This window comes from Nannospalax galili, unplaced genomic scaffold (assembly GCF_000622305.1).
Source record: "Nannospalax galili isolate Female #2095 unplaced genomic scaffold, S.galili_v1.0 scaffold881, whole genome shotgun sequence".
NCBI lineage: Eukaryota > Metazoa > Chordata > Mammalia > Rodentia > Spalacidae > Nannospalax > Nannospalax galili.
This window is the reverse complement of record NW_008344709.1, coordinates 196,602-206,952: the sequence shown is the minus strand read 5'-3', so window position 1 is coordinate 206,952 and position 10,351 is coordinate 196,602. Positions and strand designations below refer to the sequence as shown.

General features: G+C 34.5%; 1 protein-coding gene across 2 annotated transcripts; it reads right to left on the bottom strand.

The window, feature by feature from the left end:
• Positions 1 to 1,201: 1,201 nt before the first annotated feature.
• LOC103740351 (olfactory receptor 8B3-like) lies at positions 1,202 to 5,588 on the bottom strand. 2 transcript variants are annotated; one of them, XM_017800087.1, is made up of 2 exons: positions 5,578 to 5,588; positions 1,202 to 2,135 (listed from the first exon to the last, which is right to left on the bottom strand). In XM_017800087.1, the coding sequence occupies exons 1-2, from the start codon at positions 5,586 to 5,588 to the stop codon at positions 1,202 to 1,204; spliced, it is 945 nt and encodes a 314-aa protein (XP_017655576.1). The 2 variants fall into 2 exon arrangements, with proteins under 2 accessions (XP_017655576.1, XP_008839156.1); XM_008840934.2 differs by lacking the exon at positions 5,578 to 5,588 and having other exon boundaries at positions 1,202 to 2,158.
• Between the last annotated feature and the right edge of the window lie 4,763 nt (positions 5,589 to 10,351).

The following is a 10,351-nucleotide window of genomic DNA, read 5'->3' as shown; positions in this document are numbered from 1 at the left end:
AGGCTCTTATTCCCAGCCTCCTTCAGTCCTGGTCTAATGCCTGTTGTTTTACATTTTCAGCCCCATTTATTGTTTCTTAAATTCACAGAACAATGAAAGCATCCAGATACTTTTCTTTATAGTATTGTGGATAAACTCAACTCCCTATTCACAAAAGCCTTGTTCCTACAAAAACAATATGCTCAACAAAAAAGAGGGCAGAAACCATATGAGAGAAAAGTATGCCTCATTCAGAAACAAAACTTGATAATCAAGTTTAAAATGTGAAATATCACTTCATATAAGTATTCCCTCAAGTGAAAATAATAACATGAATACAGAATATGTACTTTAATTAATAGTTCACTTGAAATCAGGAATAGGAATTTCTGCAATTTTCTCTGATTTTTGGTAAATCATTAGTGATTAAGAGCATCAGTTTCCTGCACATACAGAGAGCAAGTGGTAGAAATCTAGTATATGCTATTATATTTACACAGAGCTATGAGGTCCTAATCAACAGAAGCACAAAACACAGTATGTGGGGACAAACTATGATGTATCTGATGGTGTGTAAGGAACCTTGCATTTCCGTGACACTGGCACATTAAGGAGATATTTGCTCTCGATGGAGCATGTACCGAAGGAGAAAATGATGTTCCGACTACAGCCCGTTCCAGAGACACATTACAAGGGCAATGAAGAAACCCACACCTAACGGCAAAGAGGTCACATAGTTTCAATTGAAGGGGAAAAAATCTTTTTTTACAGGAAAAAAGGAAGTTCAAAATGCAAATGATAACAGTGCAGACAGAACCAAAATTTTCTTCCTCAATGTTATTCCTAATTAGACACAAGGTGAAAATCATGAAGGATTTTGCATATGTTAAGGAAAAGAAAAAGACTGATTCTAGAAATATGAGAAATTTTTTGAGAAACAAATTTTAAGATTACTCAAATTTCCCTTACTAAGATAGTAAAGAAGTAGCGATTGCATCAATCATTACACAATGTACATATACTTCAAGATACCATGTTGTGTGCTAAAATAGCACATTATTTTCTCACAGCACAGACAATAAATTTTAAACATTAAGTTTTTAAATATAGAGTACTATCTAGGAGAAATATTGAATAATAACTCATCTGATAAAGCATCATAGGTTCCTATGAAGTATCATCACACATTGTAGCTCCAAGCATAGAGACATGCTGGGGCCACTCAAAATTTCCATCTGCGAAGAGTTTTTCTCAGAGCAGTTTTTACATCTTTGTTCCTTAAGCTGTAGATTAAAGGATTCAACATGGGAACCACATTGGTGTAGAAGACAGAGGAAGTTTTTCCTTCATCCATAGATAAAGACAAAGATGGTTTAAGATACATAAAGGCACCAGATCCAAAGAACAGAGAAACAGCAATTATACGGGAACTACAGGTGCTGAAAGCTTTGGATCTGCCCTCAGTGGAGTTGATGGTGAAGATGGTTAAGAGTATGAAACCATAAGAGATAAAGATGGTGATGCTGGGCACAATGATGTTGATGCCCACAACAACAAATACTACAAGCTCATTAACATAAGTACTGGTGCAGGAGAGCTGCATCACAGGGAGAATGTCACAGAAATAGTGGTTGATGGTGTTTGCACGACAGAAGGTCAGTCTCAGCATGCATCCAGTGTGAGCCATGGCACCAGAGAATGCCATTAAGTATGAACCAAGCACAAGGCTCAAACACACTTTGTGGGACATGACAAAGGTATACATGAGTGGATTGCAGATGGCCACATAGCGATCATAGGCCATTGATGTCAAGACATAGCATTCAGAAATGACAAAAAAGCAAAAGAAATAGAGCTGGGTCATACAGCCCATGTAAGAAATGACATTCTTATTTGATATAAAGTTCATCAGCATTTTTGGTGTGAACACAGAAGAATAACAGAGGTCAACAAAAGACAAATTAAAAAGAAAAAAGTACATGGGGGTGTGAAGGTGTGAATTCAGCACAATTAGAATGATCAAACTCGAGTTTCCCAGTGCAGTTATCATATACATTATTAGAAACACATAGAACAGAGATATTTGTAGAGCAGGCTGATCTGTTAACCCTACTAGGATGAATTCAGTCACAAAAGAGAGATTTTCAGAGGGCATTCTTCTCTAAGAATCTGTGGACATGGGAAAATTACGTTAGAGGATGAAACACACTTTCAATGACAACTCTTCCCCACATGTAAGGTGTGTGTTGGGAATGTCTGACACTAACCCTACTTGGACATTAGAATCAATCTATGAAAATCAAGACCAACCAACCATAGGCATACCAATCATGCCAAATTTAAACATAATTTATGGTAAAAGTCAAAAGACAAATGAGAATACTAGATGAAGAGGGTATAATCTTTTTCTTTTATTTCTTCCTTCGTGAGAGACCTCCATACATCAGTAAAACTAGAGATCAAAAGCTTGCCCACATCATGGTGGTCACAGACGCAGACAAATCTCTGTGCATTGGGCATTAAATAAGTTGTATTAATCCAAAACTAACTGACAATAGTGAGGTAGGAGATCTCTATGGAGATCCAGCTATTAACATTTCAACACTGTCCGCCCCTCCCAAACACTATCTTCTTCCAATTTCACCTGAGTTTCAAGATTTTACAAGATAAGGGAGAAATGGCATTGCTACACTCCATCTCATATAAACAAGGGTGTTCACACACATGGGCTTCAGAAATTTAGTATGTCAGTAAAGATTCAGAGATTCCTTACCTTTGCTATTTATTTTTGTGTTTATAGAAGAGTATTTTCAGATCTGATGATTTTTGGAGGCTTTGATTTTATTAAGAGTATGGTAATGGCCTGAATCCTGGATAACCAGTAAATATTTCTGATTTACAGAAGGTATTATGTGATTAATATTTTGAGTCTTCCCCAGCAGCAAAGCAAAGAGGTCTTTATTATTGTCTTCACATTGGAGCTTGACAAGGCTCAGAGGTTTCACAGTGAGCTTAATGACCAAACACACTTAGCTATAAACAAGGTAGAAGTGTGCTTAGTCTCTTTCCAAGAGAATAGCATGTAAATACAAAGCAGAAATAATAAGGGATTTGTATTTATACTTTGGATCATGATAAGTCTTTATGATCCTGAGGGAGTCAAAATTTTATGCAAGTTTTCCCTTTGGAACAAATGCATCCCCTTGTGGAAATGGAAAAATAAACTCAACTTTCCCAATTATTTTGAATCCTGCAGAAAAACCTATTATTGACTTTCCAATTACTTCATCATAAGTGATGTTTCTCAAAAAATATTCTCCAAACATCCTAATCTTGTTATCTGAAAATTTATAAGGATTTGAGTGAGTGACTTTGGGTCTTGTCCAAAGAATACCACAGATATATTTTAAAGGACTTAAAGATTACATTCCTTATGTAGCTGGTACCGCTAAACAACTAGTGGAAATTTCTACTCAAGAATCCTGTTCACTCAGTAATTAGGCTTACGATTTCATTTTTCTATTATTGTCTCTCAGAAGAAAAAAATTAATATGATGAGATCTAGTTTAATTTTCTCTTATAGACTTTTCGTACCTTACTTTAATTTTTGCCTAACCTTAGAAAACCATTTTTCCTCTTTTGTCATCTTCAATAAGTCTTTACGTTTATTGTTTATATTTACATCTATGATTAATTTTGTGAATATTTTCATTAATGTTATGAGACAAAGGTTCAGATTTTCTTTTCTTTCTGGTCTTTCTTTCTTTCTTTCTTTCTTTCTTTCTTTCTTTCCTTCCTTCCTTCTTGATATGCCTATGTAATTATTCCACTACGGTTGTCTGATAAATTTATTTCATCATTAATTTATCTGTACATTATTGTGAAAATAAACTGACCTTCTATATCAGAGTCTTCTTGGACTGTTATATTCAGTTTAACAGTTCTATTAAAACCTCCAGTCCCTTGCACACCAGCCGAGGCTCTTGAACTCCCCAGAAACTCATGCCTATGCTACACCCACACTCTGGTCTAGGTTAGTTTGTACTGCTTATTCACCAACCCAGCCTGGGGAGATCCCCTCACAGGAGTCCTAAACACTGGTGCTATACCCACACTCTCAGGCCTAGCTCAAGATCACAGAGGTTCTTCAGAACCTCACCTGCCTGCATCATCGCTATATTCCCAGGCCTAGCTATGGTTACACAGCCTACACAACCTGCTCAGCCGGGTAAGCGTCCCATATCCTGACCCACTTGCACCATCCTCATACTCCCTGGCTATGCTGAGATGATACGGTTCATCTACAGCACAGGCATATAATGTTTTTGTTTCTTAGATTTGGAAACTGTTATCATGTGAAATTCATGATATCACAAACTCATATTTTCACTAAAAGACAAGAATTATTTAAAATCTTTAAATTAGAATTTTTTTGAAATAATTTAAAGTTTAAACTTAAATAATTTAAATTTGGTTAATAAAATCTCAGTCTTTTTATAGTTTTCTATTGATGCTTAACATAATAATTGATAAGTATCATCTCACTCTTGACATTTGTTAATGCTGTCAGCTTGTAAAATTCTCTCGTTCCCCTCTCCCCTTAAACATTTCTTGTGAAAGGACTTATTATGTTTAAAATTCCTTTCTTTTACTATTTCCATATTTCTTATATACTTTAATAGCTACAGAATTATCAAAAAATATTATAGCAGTATCATGCTATGTTTTAAGATGAAAGATTAAAATATATGTGTACTAGATAATATGCTTTCCCCCAAAATACTAGCCTTGTGTAGTTGATGCCAGATTTTTTCTTTCTCTATTGATACTCTTTTTATTGAGAAAATCACATAGTGATAAGTATTGTTACTTTTGTCTTTTAACTTGTACAGTGATGATAAAGTCATTCATTTTAGGATTATGATGCTCTGTTCTATTTATAAGTGACATTTTACATTAATGTTTTCATCAGGTATCGTCATTTTGTTTCAACTTAAAGAATTCCCTTTTGAACCAGGTGTGGTGGCACATGCCTTCAATCCCAGCACTCTGGAAGCAGAAATAGGTAGATCTCTGTAAGATGGAATCCAGCCTGATCTATAGTGAGTTCTAGGCCTGCTGGGGCTAAAGGGAAACTTTGTTTCAAAAAATCAAATAAAAACAAGCTATCAAACAAAAGCAATAACAAACAGCAAAACCTCCCTGTTGTACACTTTTAGCAGATGTAGTGGTTATGAACTCGAAAATCTTTGTTTCATCTTTGTTTTTTCTTTTTCTTTCTTTCCCTCTAGCCCCAGGTGACCTGGACATCACTACATAGATGAGGCTAACCTTGATCTCCAAGATATATGCTGCTTCTGCCTCCAGCGTGCTGGGATTAAAGGTGTGAAATGTCATACGTTTCACTCTTTCTATAAAAATATTTTGTGTATTATTTTTATTCGTATGAGTGTCTTGACTGCATGTAAGTATATCCATGTTGTGCAATGTCCACAGAGGTCAGAAGAGGGTGTCAGATCCCTGGAACCACAATTACAAACAGTTGTTAGCTACCTTGTGGATACTGGTTTCTCTGCAAGAGCAATCGGTGTTCTTAACCCCTGAGACATTTCTCCTAACTTCCATTTTTTAAGTTAAGTTCATTGGTTAAATTATAACCTTCAAAGTTTCTACTGAGAAAGTTGTGATAGCCTTTAGAACCCCCTCATATGTGACAATACATTTGACTACAATTGAGTCACAAAACTGCTTCAGGTTTGATACTCAAGACCAAGATAAGAGGGCCTGCATTTAGTAGCAGTGAACATTCCCCTGGAGGGAAGGGATGCTACAAAACTTTGACAGAACAGAGACTGACATCAGTTATAGGGTTTATTTGGGTTCATGGTCATGTCCAATATCACTGTATCTATTAGAAGGGGACATAAAAAAATCTATGATTCCTCTATTGTCCTTTGTTAAAGAGCCTAATAGCAAAATCATAGCCAAAGTAAGACCAAAAGCTGATCTTACAGGGCTAGGTATGATGTATTTAATCTGGATAGAAGACCATGGTTTGTGAGTCTATGATGGGACACAGAGTTTTTCAAGAAGACTCTCCTTGGAGAGTCCACTATAACTTCTTAACTTGATATGTGAATGGCAATGTTCCTGCAAAATTTATTTCTGTCTATGATGCAACCAATTGTTTTGGTGAAGATTTGAAGGCTAGAAAACTCTCATTCATGATTTAGAGGCTTTCTTCTCTTGTTTTAAGTTATAAGTCAAATCACATGCCTTGGAATATTCAAACCATTAAAAAAAGAAAATATGAGTATATGCGTTTTGACATACCCAAAATATACATGTAATAGAACCAAAGTTTATTGTATGATTTAGGTTTTGCTTCTGTAGAGTGGATTTATCTTAATAGTACAAAAGAATAATGTACTTTTACTGTTTTTTTTTTCATTTTTGTTTTTTTGAAACAGAGTCTTCCTATAGCCACAGCTGACCTTGAACTCACTATGTAGAAGAGGCTGACCTCAATCTCACAGAAATCTCTATCTGCCTCTGCTTTTGATGTTCTAGGATTAAAGTTGTGAGCTACCAGGTCTGACTTCTGCTGTTTTTGAACTGATAAAAATAAGGACTGCTTCCAAATACCGTGCAGTGACTTCTGCTGCTGCCACAGTCTCTAGGAGGGTTTTTTTTTTTTTTTTTTTTTTTTTTTTTGTAAGTAAGAATGCATCAGATCTCCTAGAACTGGAATTAGCACAGTTGTTAGTCACCATGTGGGTGGTGGGAATGGAACCGAGTACTCTGCAAGAGCAGCCAGTGTTTTTAACTGCTGAGGCATTTCTCGATCCCTTAATGTAGTATTTATTAGGGTCTAATAGCATTCTTTGCATGTGAATATTGAAATTTCCAAGCATGGTTATTAAAAACGTTACTTTTTCTCAACTTTGATTTGACTTTGTCAGATATCTTCAAATGTTTATCTAAGGTCATGTTCTGGGCTCACTACTCCTTCCCTCTTCTCTTTATACCCTTCCTACTTTCTAGACCACATTGTTGTACTTACCACAGTTATTCAGTAAGTCTTGAAATTCAGAAGTGTGAGTAATTTACCTTTACTCTTTTTGTGACATGGCTATATACAGGCAGAGTCCCTTGTGATTCTCTATAAATTTTGGAATATTTTAGGCAAATCATTCATTAAGTTATAATAGGGATAATGCTGAATCTACAGATGACTTTAGATAGTATTGAAATCTTAATACTGGAAGTTTTCCAAACAATGAACAAAAGATGTGGCTCTCTGCATTATGTCTGATTAATTTTTTTCAGCAACTTTGGAACTTTCTTCTATACCTTTCAGTTCCTTGGTTAATTTCTTGGAATTTTATTCTTTTGTGTATGTGTGTGGGTGTCTGTATAATAAAGTATGGGGAGTGTATGCCTGTATACGGGTAAACAGGTATGTACACTTATGCATGTGTGTGCTTGTGTGCATTTGTGTGGAACCCAGAAGTGAAACTCAGCTAATATAAACTCCAAACATCAGATATGTTTCTGTATATTAATACAGCCATTTATTACAACAGTTTTAGTACTTATCATTTTGCAAAACTTTCTGGTCATTGATCAAACTGAGTATAATACTTTCTCTGTATTTTTTTCTTGTGATTGACTGGTATATGGGGTTATTTTCTCAAATTCCTTATGAGATGTTCATTATCAGCATATGGAAATGAAGCTTATGTAAGTATAAACTCTTAATTTTAGTAAGTTATTATAATAATTATAGTATTTTTGAGTCATTAGTACTTTCTGTATATAAGGCAGTATCCTCTGTGAAGAGACATTTTTATACTTCTTATTTATTTAATTTAATGCTTTTGTTAATTTTTTCCTAATGGTCCCTCCTGAATCACTCATGTTAGTGACAAGTAACACTAATGACATTAAACAAGTTTTTTGACAGAATTAACATTGACCCTACAGATTAGAAATAATCATTAATAGGCTGGAGAGACGGTTTGTTCAGAGGTTAAGATCACTGGTTGCTCTTGCAAAGGATCTGGGTTCAGTTTCTAGCACCCACATGACAGCTAACAACTGTCCAGGTGACAGCTAACTCCAGTTACAGGTCATCCAACACCTCCTTCTGGCCTCTGTGGGCATTTCATACATGGGTGTACTTAGAGGCACATAAGACACTAATACATATAAAATAAAAATAAAAATAAATTTAAACAGAAATAATCACTAACAATAAATGTTACTGTAGTTAAAGATGTCTGTTTTACATATTCTGCCAATCAGGTTAAATTACAATAAACTCCCACATTCTAAATTTGGCAATAGTACTATGAAATATAAAATGTGAATGATGAGTTTTTGATATTAGTCTTATTTGAGAATTTAATCTTATTTCTGTTTTGAAGTATTTGTAATCACTGATTAACTTGCTCTTAATAATATGTAAATCAGTAAAATAATGACTACTAAAATTACAGTGGATTTAGAATCAGAAGACTAAGTGCTACTTTCCAATGCCCTATTTGTAAAGTATGATTTGAAGCAGGCCATGGAATCCTCTGAGAATAAGACCCTAATTTGATCAAATGGAAACTAAGATTCCCTTTAATGATGGCCTCTAAGTTCTTCTTTGAGGAGCACAGAGACCACGAGATGGAATAATTCAGAACATGTAATATCAGTTATGTACACGTTCCTACATTAGTGTATGAGTCTTCTATGCACAAGATTTCATCAGCGTCTCATACACTGTGGCAGGCAGAGCCTCTACCTGAGACTATAAAGTCGTATAGCTGCTGCAGTTTCTCATGTTGCAGGTGAGTATTTGAAATGATTTCTAGCTATGAATGCGTATTTTATTTACTCTGTCAGATTCACAACCAGCTCTTAAAGAGTTAAGGAAATTATTCTAGTCCCCATTATGTATATTATCCCAACATAATCATTTTTATTCGTATTTTGTTCATTTTATGACTGAAGTTTCCATATGTGAATACCATATGAAAGTCGCCCAGTGTTAGAATTTGTTTGCCTCCATATCTTCCTTTGGGTTAAACTTTGCTTTCAAATGATGTCGGGTTTTATCTACCCTGAGATATATTTGGATTCTCACAATATTTCTAGGAAAATCAAGAAAATATAAAAGGACTCATAGAAAGAAGTGTTCATTTTCCCGTCCTTCATTCTCTGAAAACTTATTTCTTAACCAGAATCTCAGTGACCATTTGATTGTTATCTCCTCACTGTGCTGTCCTTGCTTATTTTGGATCCCACAAATTCAACCTAACTTCAATTCCAAAAAGTAGGAATCTTCATATTCAAAACAATAAAAATATACTGTTGTTCTGGTTTTTAAGTATTCCACAAGATTTGTGAAACAGGAAATAATTGAAATAACCTATAAAAGAAAATTAAAACTTGGGTTTTAATATGACTTGAAAATATCCCTAACAACTCTCTGTAGAGAGGGAGGATCACTTCATTATTTACTGTGTCTCTTTGGGTCCCGGTATAATGCCTGTTGTTGGCTCTTTCCTGAAAATGTTCTAAATCATTTTCTTTTTAATTTTGTGCATAAATTCAACTCCTTATTGCAAAACAACCCTTGTGTATTCCAACAAAAAGAATAATACAAACTAAAATGAAGGCATCAACTACCTGAGAAGCATGTATGAATTATTCATAGACAAACTATAATCAAATTTCAAAACTCAAATATTTTCTTTCTCATGCTCATATTTCTTTAATTGGGGAAACTAAATGAAATTGAAGGACATACACTTGAATAAACTGTAAACTTGAAATTCAGAATAAATTGTTAATTCCATAATTTTCATTAAGCTCCTCAATCATCCATTAATATAACTTCTCTGAGCATTGGTACCTTGTATGTACATAAAGCAGTTTTTCACAATATAGTCTGTACATCTATGGTTGCATATAGATAGGAAGTCCTGGCCAGTGCAAACACAGTACATTCTAAGCAGGTACAAAATGGAGCATATGTGACAGTCTTTAGGGAGCCTTGCTTATCAATGATATTGACAACTGAAGTAGACATATTGTTCTCCAATGGAAGATGTGTACAGAAAATAAGAGAGACAGATGTTGTGAATTATACTTTCAAGGAAAAAAGTGCAAAATAAGAAAACACACAGAAAATGCTAAATTTCACCCTAGTATCAACTATTCTTGATCATTTACAGAACTATTTTTCCATTTTTAGAGAAAAATATAAGTTCATAATGACAAGGGAAAAACTGTTAAGTAATATTATGCTATGCTCATGATGATGATTTACTAGAACATATGTTATAAAGCATATGACATAATGAAAATGTAAAGAAAG